At 39.1% G+C, this 17,375-nt stretch overlaps 2 protein-coding genes across 4 annotated transcripts; one reads left to right on the top strand and one right to left on the bottom strand.

Annotated features, from left to right (window-relative positions):
- The first annotated feature begins 155 nt into the window (after positions 1–155).
- actr8 (actin related protein 8) lies at positions 156–8,117 on the top strand. 2 transcript variants are annotated; one of them, XM_024293424.2, is made up of 13 exons: positions 156–828; positions 1,268–1,438; positions 1,558–1,671; positions 3,495–3,599; positions 3,675–3,848; positions 4,428–4,521; positions 4,597–4,729; positions 4,825–4,978; positions 5,128–5,223; positions 6,022–6,162; positions 6,259–6,568; positions 6,662–6,825; positions 7,811–8,117. In XM_024293424.2, the coding sequence occupies exons 1-13, from the start codon at positions 697–699 to the stop codon at positions 7,952–7,954; spliced, it is 1,932 nt and encodes a 643-aa protein (XP_024149192.1). In that variant the 5' UTR covers positions 156–696; the 3' UTR covers positions 7,955–8,117. The 2 variants fall into 2 exon arrangements, with proteins under 2 accessions (XP_024149192.1, XP_024149193.1); XM_024293425.2 differs by having other exon boundaries at positions 158–828; positions 1,561–1,671.
- A 228-nt stretch (positions 8,118–8,345) lies between these two features.
- Positions 8,346–10,733, bottom strand: selenok (selenoprotein K). 2 transcript variants are annotated; one of them, XM_024293430.1, is made up of 5 exons: positions 10,614–10,733; positions 9,982–10,072; positions 9,829–9,903; positions 9,083–9,178; positions 8,346–8,682 (listed from the first exon to the last, which is right to left on the bottom strand). In XM_024293430.1, exons 1-5 carry the CDS (start codon positions 10,630–10,632, stop codon positions 8,679–8,681), a joined length of 285 nt encoding a protein of 94 aa, XP_024149198.1. In that variant the 5' UTR covers positions 10,633–10,733; the 3' UTR covers positions 8,346–8,678. The 2 variants fall into 2 exon arrangements, with proteins under 2 accessions (XP_024149198.1, XP_024149199.1); XM_024293431.1 differs by lacking the exon at positions 8,346–8,682 and having other exon boundaries at positions 9,079–9,178.
- Between the last annotated feature and the right edge of the window lie 6,642 nt (positions 10,734–17,375).

Below are 17,375 nucleotides of genomic sequence, written 5' to 3'. Positions count from 1 at the left end.
AAAAGTCTATATTAATTTACTGAGTGATCTATTTTGTTTGCCTCAAATGGTAATGACCAAAAAAGAAAGATCCATGACAGTTTTGAATCCTTTGTTGGTGTTTTTTGCTTGTTTATTCATTGTTGTCATTTTTGAATGATGACAAGAAACACGCTGTTATAGAAGCTTTCACTTCATTTAAATTCATTCAGACTGGCAATATTTCGCCGAGCACATAAATAAAATGAAACATGTCTATGACACTAACACATTTTGGCTTTTTAACTTTTAGTTGTAGCTCATCTTATAGTTTTCATCACGAGCAGATGAGGTTAGTGCCCATTTAGTTTGTAGTCCTTTGCTTTTGTAGTTCATAACAATATTATAACAGAAATCGCTGTGATCACCCTTTTTGTTTAAATCTTTATTTTATACACTTAAAAAAAAACAAAAGAAAAAGAAATATACTTCCATAACCTGTGATGTGAGAAAAAAAACACTTTAAAATTTCTCTTTTTTTTAATTGGTTCAACACAAATTGCTGTCGACCAATAGAAAGGAAGTATCGTGTACATGTGACCAAACACGGAAGTAGAATATTAGGTCCCCTGCTAGTCGACGCTCAGCTGTTCCTTTGTTTTTGCAAGCTTTTGACACTCTACGACAAAAAGACGTCGCTATATTTGAATGTTTAGTCAAAACTGCTAAATAGAGAAGATGACTCAGGCTGAGAAAGAGCTGGAATGCGGCGGAAAGGAGAAAGAAAAGGAACGAGACAAGGAAAAGGAGCAGCAACGCGGAGTGAAACGACCCATCACTCCTGCAGTCATCCCTGAACCCATCCACGAGGTCAGACCATTGACAGCATAATAATAAAATAATATATGTTAGTGGGTAAGACTTTTGCTTATGGTGTTCCAGTGGGATAGACATGACTTTCAAAGCACAGCGGACACGTTTTATTCTGTTGTTTGGTTAGAAAGTGGAGACTTAGAAAGTTGTTTGGTTAGTGGATTAAATCATTTAAAAGATGTTTTTAAATATCTCCTCGCTCCTTATTGAATATTTTTATAGATTTTTTTAACCAATCTCTCATAGGTTTTACTGTTTTTATGTTGCTATATATTCTGTTACTTACCTGTCTTTGTTACACATTAAGCAGTTGGTTTCATAAAAGGATGATTTCTAAAAAAAACTATTTGAAAAATCTATTTCATTTAATTGCCCTTTGTTGTCAATTATATGTGCTTATTCACTTGAAAATTAAATGGTTCCTTCTCTTTCCCAGCAAATTCAAACCAACTTTGTCATTGTGATCAACCCCGGTTCAAGAAGCGTCCGCATTGGCCGAGCAACAGACACTCTTCCAGTCACTGTACCCCATGTCATTGCACGGAGACATAAGCAAAGTGGACAGCCCAGATATGAAGACCCGTGGCTGTTAAGAGACGGTTTAAATGTAAGTCAGTTTGCACCTTAGATTTGCCAAAAATATGTGTCTTGCATGACTTTTTTTGTTTTGAAATGTATTACTCTTAATTCTATTTATTTATTTATTTATTTTGCCATTGTGTCCAGCAGAAACCAGAGAGTAATGAGCAGAGGCAGAATGGGCTGAAAATGGTGGATCAGGCCATTTGGTCAAAGAAAATGTCAAACGGTGTCCGAAGGACTCCAGTGTCTTCTGAACAGGTTTGCATGTGAAGAAAAAGAGAACGATAAACACCTTAAAAAATCTATTTCAGCATTCGACAGGGAAATGCATCTTTAATCTTCTCTGACCATGTCATAGAATAGAATAGAATAGAAAATACTTTATTAATCCCTTTGGAGGTCCTCAGGGAAATTCAAGATAGTTATCTGAGCTCTGATGTGGGATTTGTGGCTCTTACACACAAACAAAAGGATTCCCTCGCCTGTTAAAATACAAATGTATTTTATTTTGTCACATATCTGAAAGCTGGACAAAAGTGAGCATTCAATCAAAACTACCACTACAGAGCGGAAACAACTTTGCTAGGAGGTCAGAAAGACCACACAACAGGATCCTAAAAACTTGAGGTCTCATCTTTGTAAGTTGGACCCAGAATTAATTAAAAAAAATACATTGCATGGCAAAATACAAAGCAAATCCATCTAAATTTTTCCAGAAAACATCTTGATCCCCAAGACCTTTGGAAAATTATTCTACAAACTAAGCAGAAAAAACTAAATTCTCAGAAGAGTTTTATGTTCTTTTGCATCTTATATAAAAGTGACGGCATTTCAGAAAAAAACAAAACAAAAAAAAGCCAAATATCATACCTACTCTCAGTAATGGTGTTGTTAGTGTAATAGGGTTTTGCTGCTGCAGAAGCTGGAAAACTTGTTTAGATAAACTGTAACAGGGATGGTTTTGTTTATAATGGAAGTCTTGAAGGACTGTTCTCCATTTGTTAGTGATCTCAAACGTGTGTTGTGCAGCAGAACTCTAGAGCACATCAACGGGTTCATCTCTAAATGGTTTAAGAGTCCCTAAATGAAAACTTTGGAGCAGTTTAGTTGAAGTTGTGACCTGAATCTGATGGAAATGTTGAGGCATGGCATAAAAAGGAGGGTTTTCAGACCTCTATATTGTGGCTCAAAGTTCAACTCCAACATTGTAAAATTGTTCCCATTGAGCTTTTAATTATGATTATGCCGCTTTTAGCCAAAACAAAAAAGTTTGCGTCATTTTAAAGCCATATGTTCTGCAGAGCACCAGGAGCTCAATTGAATTTTGCCTGTGGAGTTGTGGGCGGGACTACTGGCTCAGAAGTTAGCTCTGCTAATTTCCCATCAACACTTTGTTTACACTCTCTCCCCCTAGCTTATAGCCTCTCACAAGAGAAGCTAACATTAACACAGCGAAGCAATATCAGAGCTATTCAGTCGCACAGTTTTGAGCCAAATGTCAGTTCAGATGAGGAAAACGAAGACATTCATGTATCTTCAGTATTTGTCTGCAAGTGGATGCACCAGAATTGGAGTGCAGAAGGTCCACCCATGGAAGTTGCTGTGTCTCAAACCCGAGCACTTTCAAACCGCAGGTTTCCATGATGATTTGAATAAAGAAATACTTAGAAACGCAGTTTTAATCTTATTTCATTCACCACCTCCATTATGAGAAATATTCATCAAGAAGATGTTAAAAACACAATTTTCATTAAAGTGGGTCTTTACTATAATTTTGCAAAGATAAGATGGTCAGAATTACTCCACAGCTCTAAAAAGACTCATTGGCAGTTGTAGCAATTTACAGTAACTGGCAATTGTAGCTGAATAAAGACTGACCACTTCTTAAGTTTAGCGTGCTTTAAATTTCTTTCCTTTTGATAATAATCACAATTTCATTTAAAAAACAGAATTCTGTTGTTACTCTGTTTTCTGGATTCAATCATCTGAAACTTCAACATGTAAACAAACGTTGAAAAAAATGTTTTTGTTAAGCTAATATGTATTTATGTTTCTTATGTGTGTTTATATTTGTGTTTTAGGCCAGAGCATATAACTGTCAGATCCGTCCAGCAGTTTTAGACAGCAGCTCCAGGGTGAAGTGGACCAGCACGGGGCACCACCCAGCTTACCTGGTGGGAGACGAGGTGGGTACACATGTCCGAGGCTCTTTACTCTCCTCAGAGTTCAGTTTTATTCATCTCCCTCTGATATTTGTGCAGGCTCTCTGCGTAAATCCATCAGACTGTTATAATATCCACTGGCCTATAGTCAGAGGGCAGTTTAACATTCACTCGGGGCCTGGAGGCTCAATGACTGCAGTGCTGGCTGATCTGGAGGCAATCTGGAGTCAGATCATTCAGAAGCACCTGGAAATCCCTCTGAAAGATTTAAAGGTCAGATAAAAATTTCTTATTTTGTTCCCATCCTTTAGATTGGGATACAAGCTTTTTTTTTTTTTTAATATTTTAGATAGAGCATAGATAGAACAACTTTATTAGTCCCCCAAGGGAAATTTAGTTAAAGCAGTTCTCCAGCGTATGACATAATACAACAAACACAGTAAAAATAAAAATAAAAACAAATAAATTAATGGATAAAAATACAATTAAAGGATAAAATATAGGCTAGGAACAGGTACCTTCTACACTCGGGTGTGTTCACTTTGATTTAAGAGCTTTATTGCATTTGGGATAAAAGATTTGGAGTACCTGTTAGTTTTTCTTCCTGGAGTAATATAACGGCAACAGGACGTGTTTATGTGGTAAAATTATGTTTTTTGCTTTTTGCACCACCTGCTGCTCCCAGAGTGAATTCAGATTTTTTTGTTGGATGCCTGTGATTTTAGAACATACTTTGACAATGTTATTACTGAGAGAACGTTTGTCTATTTTATCACTTTGAACTGTAAAAAAATCAGATCAAAAAGCGTGAAAATAGTTTATTAAAAATGTGATTTGTTTTTTGACTGCCAGTATTACAGATGCATCCTACTGGTTCCTACCATCTACAACAGACAGCACATCAAAGAAGTTGTCAACATGTTGCTGCTTAATATGGGCTTCTCAGGTATTACGGTTTGTGATTATAAACGACACACAAATGCAGTGAACATGATTTAATGCTTTCTGCTTGTGTGTCCAGCAATCATTGTGCACCAGGAGTCGGTGTGTGCTACGTTTGGCAGTGGGTTGAGCAGTGCTTGTGTGGTGGACGTAGGCGATCAGAAGACCAGCATCTGCTGCGTTGAGGATGGAGTGTCTCATCGGAACTCCAGGTTTTTACATAATAAACCCAGAAATAACGAGGCCTCATTTATTGTTTTTAGCTTTTATCACGCAGCTCATGCTTACAGGTGGACTGACTCCACAGGTTGTGTTTGGCGTATGGCGGCTCAGATGTGACCCGCACTTTCTTCTGGCTCCTGCAGAGGGCAGGATTTCCCTACAGAGACTGCCAGCTGTCAAAAAGACTGGACTGCCAGCTCCTACAGCATCTAAAGGAGATTTTCTGTCATCTAAATCAAGTCTGTTGACAAAAAAAATAATAATTTAGAATACCTTTTTCAATTTAATTATGGTTACAATTAAATTGTCTTAAGTTTATATACAAGATCCATCATTTGGTTTCAGATTTTTTAACTTATTTCAAACATATTTCTTGTCATTTTCACAGGACATATCAGGATTACAAGATCATGAATTCCAGACACGTTTCCCTGAAGCTCCTGCTCTTTTGTACCAGATTCGACTTGGAGATGAAAAGTTACAGGTATCTGTACTTAAATAAACCCTTTTGCTAAAAATGTATAGAAAGAAAATAAACTCACTCCAATTTGTGATTGTCTAATTCTTAATTTATGCATAACTTTGGATTTGTGCCTCAATTTGGGCATAAGTAGGCCTAAAATGAGGAAATTCAAAAAAATAAAGATTACAATTTACACATGCACAAATGAAAATTACAACAGCTTGAAGCTAACTACACACACAAATCTTTAAAAAATATCCCTGAATTGCCTGTTACGCACACACAAATCCACATTTGCGCACAAATTTGGGGTAAAACTTTTTTCACATCTCCAAAATTAGTCCGTGAGTGATGCGTTTAAGTGCAGCTAGAATGCTGGGTCGTCAGAGATTTCTCATCAGTCACTTTGAACTTAGATTGTGAATACTATTAGGTGAAAACTTTTCAGTTATTCTTAAATAGATATGCCCCGATAATTATTATAAAAAAGTCTAAATATGCATTTTAAAACGCTCAACATTTAAGTTTCTCTTTTCTCATCGCTTCCGTACATGTGAATTGTGAATACATAATTGCAAGTACACAAAGTCATGCACAAAATGTATTGTATGAGTCACAAATCAAGAATTAACGCACATGCAATTCCAAAGTTACTCATAAGTCAAGAATTAGGCACGCACAAATCGGGATGAGTCCATTTTCTCTCCATAAAATTGGTGCTGAAATTTTTTTTTACATTATTTTTATTTATTTATTTTTTTTTACATTAAGTCATTATCGACTAAAGGTCTAATGGGTTGTTTTCAAATCTCATTTTAGGCACCCATGGGCCTTTTCTATCCAACCACATTCGGGATTGTTGGACAAAAGATGACTCTGCTTCAGCACCGTTACCAGGGCGACGCAGAGGATCCCCATGATGAACATTATCTGCTTTCCACACAAAGCAAACAGGATCAAGTAAAAACCTGAATGAATGAAAAATGTTGCTTTTTTAGATGTAAGAATTTGCTTCACTGTAGTTATGTTCCCTCATTTTACTGTTTTCTCCAAAAGTCTTCCAAGTCTGCGTCAGACCGGAGGGCGGGTGCCAGACCTGTTGGCTTAGATGGTGAGATGAGCAGTCAGTGCGGATTTGGAGAGACATCAGAACTTCCGAGGGGCTGTGGAGGAGGTGTGGGGAGTGGAGGTGTAATGCAAGGGGAAATGGAGCTGGGGCCCTCCCAGGGGGAGAGTCTGATGGGTGCAGGAGAAACAGAGGAGTCGCTGTCAGGTCATCTCTCCAGAAAGACTGCAATTATGAGCCAATTTGAGAGCAAAGCACTGGGGCTGGACAAGGCAATCCTGCATAGCATTGATTGCTGTGGTAAGAAAGTTCAACTGTAAAGTAAAGAATAAACCTTCAACATAAACTAAGAAAAAAATAATTGTCTCACTGCTGTGTGTTTTTTGTCGACAGCTTCAGATGAAACCAAGCGTAAGATGTACAGTTCCATCCTGATTGTGGGAGGGGGCCTCATGTTTCACGGGGCTCAGGAATTCCTCCTTCATCGGATAATCAACAAGATGCCCCCGTCCTTCAGAAGGCTGGTCGATAATGTTGAAGTCATAACACGGCCAAAGGTAACTTATGCATATCTGTAAGAGAAAACTGAAAACGTGATCATTTTTGTGGGTATGAGTTACAAGCTACAGACGAAACGAGACCCATAAAAGTTGGTGAACCCTTTTTTTTTCTTTTTTAAATGGCTCAACTCTACAAGAAGGTAAAAATAAACCAAATGTTTCAAATGAGGAAGAATTGCTTTATGGTAAACTGTAAATGGTGTGATTAGTCTTGTCATGCAATCAATTTTTTGTGCGATTAATTAATCGAGAGCTGTAATTAATTATTCTATTTTAATCTAAACAATTTTAACCTAATAATTGCTGTAAAAAGCCTGATGTTTAGGTATTTTCATTTAAATTCATAACATTGTGGTGCAGTAAAAGGTCAAATTACAACGAAGAAAATTACCTTTATGAAGTCAACTTATACTTTTTCTCCAACGAGGGGTAATTTTTTTAAAAAACTGAACAGTTAAGAAAAAGCAAAAGTTAATCTGTAGTTAATCTCTGTAGTTAATCATCATGATTTACACAATAATTTCAGACCCCTGAGTTTGATCCTCTTGTGAAACATTTACAGCAGTCAACAGTTGCAATTTCTATCCCTCATGCACATCGTGTTTAGTTTATTCCACCTTACAGAAGTTTGAACTCTGATTTTTTTGGGAAGTTTTCATATTAGAAGTTTTTCTTCAATATTTATAAATGTTAGGTCAGAACTTTGACCTAGTTGCTTCTAAATAAACACATTCTTTTATCTTGTTTTGTTGCAAATCTGGTCTTACTTTGACTTTCTAGAATGTGTTTTCCTATCAAATAATTTGCTTTTTAAAATAATCTCATTAATATGACTCAATTTTTAACTGTTCTGCTTTTTTTCTGATTACGTTGCATCTTAGTATTTACACACCTGTGAGGCAACATGAAAGTACTACTTCATATTCTATAAAGACAGATCATATAACTCTCCATAATTTCTACTGGTATTCATGTTCTGCAGGATATGGACCCCAGGCTGATCATGTGGAAGGGGGGAGCAGTCCTGGCCTGTCTGGACACCACACAGGAAATGTGGATCCATCAGAGAGAGTGGCAGCGCTTTGGCGTTCGAATGCTCAGAGAAAGAGCTGCATTTGTCTGGTAAAAACTTGAAATATTAACAGGAAAAACCCATTTCATGGGAAAGGATGCAGCTATTATTTCTAGTTTGGCATCAGCCTATTTGTCTATATTATGTGACTGTTTGTGTAACCTAACCCCCCATGTTAACATTTGAACCCAGTAATAAAATACACATTGTTGTAATATATTGGAAATAAATGTTTTATTTGAAGACAATGTTTACTTAATACAGCAGTTTAAATGTGATGTTTTCAGGGCTAATCTCTCAAAATGACATTTTTGCTCTTTATCCATTTATAAACCAATAACTATAACAGTTGAATTTGATTAACAATGGAAAAATGTAACTAAGTCAACTTAAATCCCAGTCCTCTGATCCAGGTCAGATTTTGTGATGTCACAATCAGCCAAACTCACCACTATATGTTTATTGAAACACAATACCAAGTAAAGAAACTACATCAATTCAAGAATGCAAAAGCAAAATGCCTGAAGTACATTTGTGAGGAACCAATGTCACTTAAAGGAAGGACAAAAGTCAAAAAAAGGAAGAAAAAAAAAGGTGAAGGAGGCAGCTGCTTTATCAGCCATTCTGGCCCCTAAATGAAGGAATTCCCAGAGAGGCGTCAGGAAACTGCTTGTGGCAGTAGCAGCTAATGAGGAGGGGCTTCAGCACAGCAGCAGGGCATTTTTTGTTGTCAAAGATGCTGAGCAAGGCCCCGTGCCTACACTACACGTGTAGGCGTTTACCTGAAAGAAAGTCAGTGACATCAATTTAGAATAATGTTTCAGTGTCTAAAAATGATTTTCATGGTCACTAAAATGAACCACAAGTTTAGAAAACATGCAAAAACAAAGAGCACACAAACTAGAATGTCCCACTTCTGACACAAGAGCACAATCAAAGCTGATGATAATGAAAATAATCTATATGCTAGTAAGTTATGGACATGGTTTGAAACTGTGGAACCTGCAGCAACAATGAATGACATGAAACTAACAAGGAGGAAATGCAAATTTTCTAGGTTTCTATTAATTTCCATTTACTTTCAGCTGATCGCATGTGTGGTGATCCAGTAAGTGTTGCCTTTACCATTACAGATTATAGAGTAAAAGTATGAATTTTAAAAATTGAGAAACAAGCTCTCACCTTCCTCATCCTCCTCCCCCCATTGGTGGAGGATTGGGTCCAGCACCGTGGGTTATTCTTCCTATCCGTCTCCTGCCACCGGGTGGTCCTGGAGGACTGATAAAGCAAGCAACAATTTAAAGAGCAAGTACTGGGTTTATAATTTCTCCTATCATATTTTGAGTTATTTTAAAAGCATTCTCAATTATCTTTGACAAATTAAAAAAGACTGCCATTTTCTTGGACATAGTTTCTATGGCAGTAATTCATTCGAGATTTGCCTGTAAGTTGTGGGTGGGGCGTTGGCAGAGAGCAACCTCGCCCCCCTTGCCATCACTTTCTCGCTAGCTTACAGCCCCTCACTCTGCAAAAACTAATATTGGCGGTGTAACAAAAATGGAGAGCAATATTGGAGCTATCCAGCCCCACAGTTTAGAGCCAGATACCAGCTCAGGTGAGGAAAACAAAGACAGTCGTCTACAAGTGAATGCATTAGAATAGAGCAGAGCAGGGCAGGGAGCTTGAGGCCCTCCAAGCGTATTTTCTGCATAATATGATCTTTTTCAAACTGCATTTTTTTTTGCTTCTGATTCACAACAATTTGAGTAAAAAAAAATACTCAAATGCCATCTTAATCCTAGTTTCCTTTTCAATATATGTACCCCATCATCAGAAAAATGCCACAAGAACAATAAAACACAATTTTCTTGTCAGTGGGTAGAGCATGTGCTGCCTTTTCAGAAAACCGAGAATGGCTTTCAACCTACCCCCTGCCATCACTGAAGCGTGTTGAAGCAGAGTTTCCGTCCTTTGTCAAGTCAGGATGAAACATGGTTTTGAAGCTGTAAGAGAACAAAAATGTGGGGATAGACTCCACGAATAACAAGAAATTGATCTTGTTAATCTTGTGATCAACTTACAAGAGGCTGATGAATTCCATTGCCCCCCAAAAAAGATCCACCAGCAAAGACAGTCGCCATGGCGACTGAGCCCTGCTGTCCAGGACCTGGCCTGAGTGAAAAACGAAATGTCAGACATGAGACTGCAACCTTTACGTACAAAAACGGCCTAGTCATTGTGCTAACATTTATAACAACTGCGAAAGTATTAAACCTCAGTCTACTACTTTAAAAATGGAACTACGTCGGTGCTTATATCATGCCAGGCCTAATGTGGTAAAACCAAGAAAAGCAGTTTATTAAAAACATTGTTGGGGTAGGCCTTACTGTCAGGTTCCAGAAAAAAAATGTTTTTATAAGACCGTAATCAATATATTAAACACAATGTATATTGTTTTTATTCCATACATTCACTGTTACGTGAATTGAACATATATTTTCAAGCAATACAGTGAGTCTACGCAGTCACTTATGCTAAGCTAATTAGCTACTTGGACACATTTAGCCCGATTTCTTTTTTTTTTTAATAACCATTACCGCGTTTTGTGTGGTGTTTTAGGTTATTCTGGAATTTTTCATATCTAAGTTTTTGCTTGCTGCGAGAAAAGTAAAGAAAAACAGTAAAACAGTAATAGACGGGAATAACAACTCACCGTTCGACACGTACACCATTATTAGACAGCAAGCTCCACAGCTGTGTTTACATCCTACGCAACTTCCGGGTTCAAGGTGTCGCTTCCGGTGGTATTGTGCGCAGCCGCCAAGTGGACTGAAAAGCTTGGGGGGAAGTTACATGGTTTCAGTGTTGAAAACTACTAAATCTGAACAAGCTACAGACATTACTGCATTTCAATAACTGTCAATAAGATAGATAGATAGATAGATAGATAGATAGATAGATAGATAGATAGATAGATAGATAGACTTTAATTTTATACAAAAGCTAAAACAATAAAAATAAAAAGGATAAAAATATGTCAAAAGCACATAAAAGAGAAAGTTTAACTAACTCCTGGAGACCACCTCCCCCCATATTTTTTTTTATGTCGATAGGCTGGAATGATGGAGCGCGCCGTCAAAAGTCCAGGACCATTTTCTTTTGTTTTGGAGATGTTCAGGTGAAGCATGTTCTTTTGGCTCCACTCCACAAAGGTCTTCACCAGATTCCTGTACTCCCCTTTCTCACCCTCTATGTATAAGAGTTATAACAAAAATCAGAAATGTAGGGAAAGGGAGAGCTAAGTGAACAGTTCCCTGTGGAGCACCAATGCTGCTGGTGACCACTGATAATATGGTTCTCCCCAACCTAACAAAATGAGGTCTGTCAGTTAGGTAGTCCATGATCCAGCTGATGAGATGGGAGTCAACTGTCATGTTGTTTAGCTTTGTTTGGAGCAGGTGGGGATTTATTGTAATGAAAACACTTGAAAAATAAAAAAAAATAATAAAAAAACAGCAGTCTCACATTACACCTTCCCACATTCAGGTAGGAGAGTGCACAATGGAGAAGGTAGAGCACAGCATCTTCAAAACCCACACTCTTTTTATATGCAAACTGTTGCAGATCCATCTTGTCCTGCACCTGTGGTTGCATAATATGCAGCACCAGCCGGTCAAAGGTTTTCATTTTGTGGGAGGTGAGAGCAACAGGCCTAAAGTCACATGGGTCGTGTGCACCACATAATGGTGAAGGAATTTTTCCCAGACGAAGACTGAGATTAAAGACCTGCTGTAATGGTTCACTCAGTTCAGTAGGGCGGGTCCTCTGCAACTTTGAGGACACCTGATCAGATGGAGTCCTAGCAGCTCTCTCTTCACCTGGTCTGCACTAAAGGGTGGAGGCTGGGAGGGAGGAAGGGAGCTGTGGATAGGGGGGTCTGGTGAACGGGACAGTGGAGGAATAAGATGAGAGGTAACAGGCTGATAGTCAGGAGAGTTGGGTGCTGGCCTTTGAGAGATGGAGGTGGCACAGGAGTGACTAACATGATTGAAAAAGGTGTAAAATTCATCAGCTCTCTCAGTGTCCCTTACCCCTATGCTGTCAGCTTTATGGCAGCCAGCTTTCATTCCATTCCAAACCTCCCGTATATTGTTCTTCATCAGTTTTTCTTCCAACTTCTTGCTGTATGCTCTCTTGGACTCTGTCAAGAGACTCTGGACCTTTTTCGGTGTTTCTTTCAACACATTTTTGGCTTTGCTTCTGAATGCTTGTTTTTTTCTGTTCAGGACAGCTTTTACCTTCCTGGTAATCCAAGGTTTGTTGTTGGCGAAGCACTTGACTGACCTGACAGAAACCACCATGTCCACACAAAAATGTAGGTAGTATGTCATGCACTCCACAGCCCCCTCAATGTCATCCCCATGTGATCCCACCAGCAGATTCCAATCTGTGGTGGCAAAACAGTCTTTCAGGGCTTCCTCTGCTCCTGTAGACCACTCTCTGAGTTGGCGAACTGTTACAGTCTGCCTTTTCAAAAGAACCAAATTGTTATTAGATTTGCCAAGGAGAGGTAATGGGTGGCTGTATGCCTCTTTCACATTGGTATAGAGCAGGTCCAATGTTTTGTTATTTATTGTGGGACAAAGTACATATTAGTGAAAAGTGTGGAGTCCAAAGTAACATGATTGAAGTCACTAGATACGATGATGGGTGCTTTTAGGTGCTGGGTTTGTAGGGCTGTTATAATGTTATAGATAGAGCCCCATGCTGCCTCTGCCTCAGCTCTCAGCGGGATGTAAACACACAACAATGACAAGTGAAAACTCACGTGGGATGCTGTAGGGGCGAATGCTAACTGCTAGCAGCTCAAGGTTGGATGAGAATGTTATACTTTTGGTTGTCAAATGTCCCGGATTGCACCACCTCTGGTTGACATAGATGATGATGCCCCCACCCTTGCTTTTTCCGCTGGCGACTGAGTCCCGATCGGCTCTCAGACAGGTAACCAGGCAGCTCCACAGTGCCATCCAGTACATGACTGTTAGTATGACAAAACGAAAGACTGGGGCATTTATTTTATTTTATTTTACAAGTTTTTCTTTGTCTTTTTGAAAGTTAATGTATAAGACATATATATGATTCTGGAGGAGGTCAGAAAACGATAAATTGTTTTTTTTGAAAAAAACGTATAACATGGTATATTGAGAGAGGGGCGGTGGTTTGTATGAGGAAGTCTGGAGTGGTGGAGGAAGCTAAAGTAGTTCGAGACACATATGAGAGCTGTAAGACAGTGATGAGATGTGCTTCAGTGATGAGGACGGATAAAATCACAGAAGATAATTTGGAGTTGAATACAGGGAAGCAGACTGCGATAGTTTGAAGAAGTGGAGAGGAGGAACAGTGATGAAGATGGTAGAATGCTGAGGTTGGAGCTACCAGGAAAGACCTTTTATAGGTAGACGAAAGACGAGGTTCATGGCTGTAGTGAAGGAGGACATGAGGATGGTTGGTGTGAGTGAGGAGGATACAGAGGAGAGGGATGGACGGAAGTAGATGATTTACTGCTGTAACCGCGAAAGGGGAGCAGCCAAAAGATGGAAGACGTTTAAAGCAAAGTGTTGAGCTTCACCCACAAGCAGGGAACTCAAGGGAAATGGGGAACAAAGGTAATAATCTTTAGCCTTTTGACATATTTATGCATATTTATTAAGAGAAAAAAAATGCTGCTTAATTTTAAACACAGTCGCAATTTGCAATAATACACAAATCACATTTTCACCTTCAGTGCATAAAATAAAACTTGACTATTCAATTGTTCTATATTTTAGCCAGCAGAGGGCAGCAAACTCTGACATTCCAGAGATTCAGGTCAGAGATTGACTGGAAAAGTTGCATTGATTGGGTCAGTAGTGTAAATTCTTGTATTTGTTTTTCATGAGTGTTCGTATTAACATAAAAGTAGTTAGCAAGTATCCTATGTGGTATAGCCCATATACGTGTATTGTAGGAAGTATACAAAATAAGTCTTCATACCAAACTGGAACAATTTAACTTTATAATGGGATAATGAAGAAAAAAATCTACTATATTGCCTCACTTCTGGTATAGACCAAGTACACTTGCAGGACACTTAAATATATTACTTTTTGCTAAGGGGATAGGGCTCATTTTAATTTGACCAACTTTGTTTTTCCAACATGGACTTTTTTCTTCTTTGTCTATACTTGGGACAAACACAAGCTTCAGGTTCCTGTTCTGAGCTAATTGGAGTATTAAAATGTAGCAGTGCCTGAAGCCTTATTGCTACATTCCATTAGAGCCTCATGCATTTATATGGATTCAGATCCATTTTCCCCCAAACATGATCAAACACTGGACAGAAGAACTCAAACGATTATTTAAGTCAGACAGTATTTTTAGGGGTCGTATTGCAGTCTTTTGGTTTGGAGCTCCGCTGGCTGGCCGAAGTTTTGAAGTTATAGCTGCAACTATTATTCTCTGTCTGTGTAAATTAAGTTGAGGAAAAAAATGGGAATATTTTTCCGATTTGGCTTCAGTTTTAGTTTGCTCCGGCAGTACAGCAGGCATTAATTGCACAGAAGCGGGCTCTGAACAGGAAGCTGCAGCACCTCAGTTGGCAGGAAATGCTTCAAGCTAAATTTCCTTGATCCCCAATTTGGAGTTTAAATGTGATCGTCAGGTATTTTATCATTTATGATCAATAATCCAAATGTTAGAAGAGGATTATTTTTACTGCTTCAGATGTTCTACACTGTTTAAAAACTCCATCACATCCCTAAAGCCTGCTGTAAATTCCCAGAACCTTCAAATCTATGGGGAGAAAACAGACTCACTCCAGTTTGTGTGTGAGTGTAATTCTTGATTTTTGTATAACTTTGGATTTGTGCATGTGTAATTCTTGATTTGTGACTCTTACAATATATTTTGTGTATAAGTAGAAAAATTATTAAATAAAAAAAAATTAACTCTAAAGAATAAATAGCTAAACAGAACATTAAAATAAGTAAATAAAAAGTAAAAATAGACATCATATATATATATATATATATATATATATATATATATATAGACTAACTATAAACTTTAAAGCAAATACATAAAAATGACTCAAAGTAAGTAATGAATAGAAAAAAATATGTTCAAAAAAGACCAAAAACAGATGGATAAGCAGACACTTCTGAGCTGGATGTCAGCTGGGACGAGGAAGTGAAGATCTTCATGGACAGAACTTCCTCCCAAATCCTGATTCTTTCTCCTTCCAGTTCACCAAAGACTCTTTTAGCTAATTCTCCAATGTTTATTGACTGTGATCAATACTCTCAATCTATTGGTTTCTCAGAGCAGAGTTCTTGATAAAATAATCAAAGCTAACATCAAAATGCTCTTTCATTGATTTACAATCCTTTCCAACTGCGGTCAAATGAGCCGCCGTTCACATTTCCGTGGTCACATCAAGAAGCTCCGTGGAGTCTGGTGGAGATTTTCCAGCGTTCTCAGTCCTGCTACCGTAAGTATTGGATGAAACTCGCACAAAAAAATCCAGTGACGCCTGATTTGACCACAGAAATGTGAACGGCGGCTCATTTGACTACAGTCAATGTGAAGATACCATCTTCTCTTCTCCAGAACCTGAACGAGACACGCTAGGAACAGATGAGGAGTTTAGTGCATGTGCAGGAGAGCTGTTGTGACGTAAAGATAATTAATTCAGAGTATGTCTGCAAAAGTTTAATTGACAGAGATTTAAAAGGAGAAATACTCGGCAATGCAAAAACAAAAGGATTTATTTTTACATTTGTTCTTTTTCAGAAAAAAAAGCCACATAGACATGTTAAAAACTCAAAAACAGGATTTTCATAGGAGATGGACATTTTTGGGGCTTGGGAGGATTTTACACCTCAACCTCACAGTAAACCCAAACTTGCCCCCCTGATATTCTTTTTACACCCCCAACAGGGGCTGACTAAATCCGGCCCTGTATGTGTGTCATTTGTCTTCTGAAAGAGAACAAATGTAAAAAGAATTTTTTGTTTCTGAATTTCTGAGTATTTGTTGTAGAGTGTAGCATGAAGACGGGGCCTAGAGTGTTTTTTGTTAGAGGTTTGGCTCACCAGGACCCCCAGCTTCAGTGGTGAGCCCCATCTTTTGTCCGCAGTGGACAGGTCGAGATGAGGTGCCGCAGTATAGACATTTGTACAGATTATTATATAGAGGGGGGGGGTCTTAAGGGAGCACTGGATAAAAAGTAACAAACACCTGGAAGATATACAGTATTCTGTATCTAAAATAATTTTTTTTTGCTGATCATCACTGGATAAGGGGAGAAATTCAGTGTTTTGTTAGTCTGGGGGCGGAGCTGTCAGCAGACTCTTCCTAGAGGGAGCAGTTGGCATCAATCTTACGTCACCATGTTTCCACCCACTCGTTTTCGTGGGTATGGGGTGTGCTGCAGACAGCGCAGGTTTTTGGAGGATTACTCTCGAATGCATGAGGAAATGCGTGATCAAAATGCCGCTTTGAGGTTCTTTATAGTGAGGAATGAACCGTAAAATGCATTTAAAATCTCAAAAACTAGAATTTTTATGATAGGGCCCCTTTAAGAGTGTTAGGATCTGGGTCCGGACACAAACGCAGGATACAGAATGGCTCCAAATAATTGCAGTTTATTTTCTATTTGCATTGCTACTGTGAAGGCTAGAGAGCTTGTGACACTTGAAAGCACACAAGACGATCTGGCAGTGTTGGCAGGAGAAACGCAGGCTTATATAAGAGGGAGTGACAATTAAGCACAGGTGTACTCAGGAGGAAAGAAACTTTAACACAACCCCACCCCTGATCCCAATCCCCACAGTACCCCTGCCTCAAGGGGCACATCTGGGTGCACCGACGGATTGTCAGGGTGGCCATGATGGAACTCTCGAATGAGGACCGGGTCTGGGGGGGGCAGAGGCTGGCTGAAGAGGACTGACGACATGGGGCTTGATCTGGGACACATGGAAAAAAGGATGGATCCGCAGAGACCTGGAGAGACGGAGTCTGACGGCGACAGGGTTGACGACCTTGACCACCTCGAACAGACCGATGTATCTGGGGGACAGCTTTTTTTTTATTCCGTGCGGAGTTATATGTTGGATATGGACAGCATCACGGACTGACCTGGCGTGTACGTCGGGTGCTGGAGTTCGGTGATGATCAGCCAGCCTCTTGTTTCCTGCAGACTGACCTTATTTTGAGCACAAACGGAGCAACCAGAAGCAAAGTCATGCTGGGCCACCAGAATCGGCGACACAGGAAAGACAGAGTCCTCCACACCCCCGGGTGGCAGGTGAGACGTGGCGCATGGGCCCACTGGAGGACTTGTCTCCTCAAGGCACTGGGAACAAACAGACGGTCAGGAGGACCACCGGCACTGGATCCCTCTGTTGCTTTCTCTGATGATTCTCATATTTTCTCA

This window comes from Oryzias melastigma, linkage group LG7, assembly GCF_002922805.2.
Source record: "Oryzias melastigma strain HK-1 linkage group LG7, ASM292280v2, whole genome shotgun sequence".
In the NCBI taxonomy this organism is placed as follows: Eukaryota; Metazoa; Chordata; class Actinopteri; order Beloniformes; family Adrianichthyidae; genus Oryzias; species Oryzias melastigma.
The sequence above is the reverse complement of the archived record's forward strand: the minus strand, read 5'-3'. Positions and strand labels throughout refer to the sequence as shown.

Bases quoted from the DNA above. Each gene is read 5' to 3' on its own strand.
- actr8 (XM_024293424.2), top strand. From the start codon at position 697: ATGACTCAGGCTGAGAAAGAGCTGGAATGCGGCGGAAAGGAGAAAGAA. The intron at 1,439-1,557 runs GTAAGTCAGTTT...CATTGTGTCCAG, and splicing joins TGTTAAGAGACGGTTTAAAT to CAGAAACCAGAGAGTAATGA. The intron at 3,600-3,674 runs GTGGGTACACAT...ATATTTGTGCAG, and splicing joins CTTACCTGGTGGGAGACGAG to GCTCTCTGCGTAAATCCATC.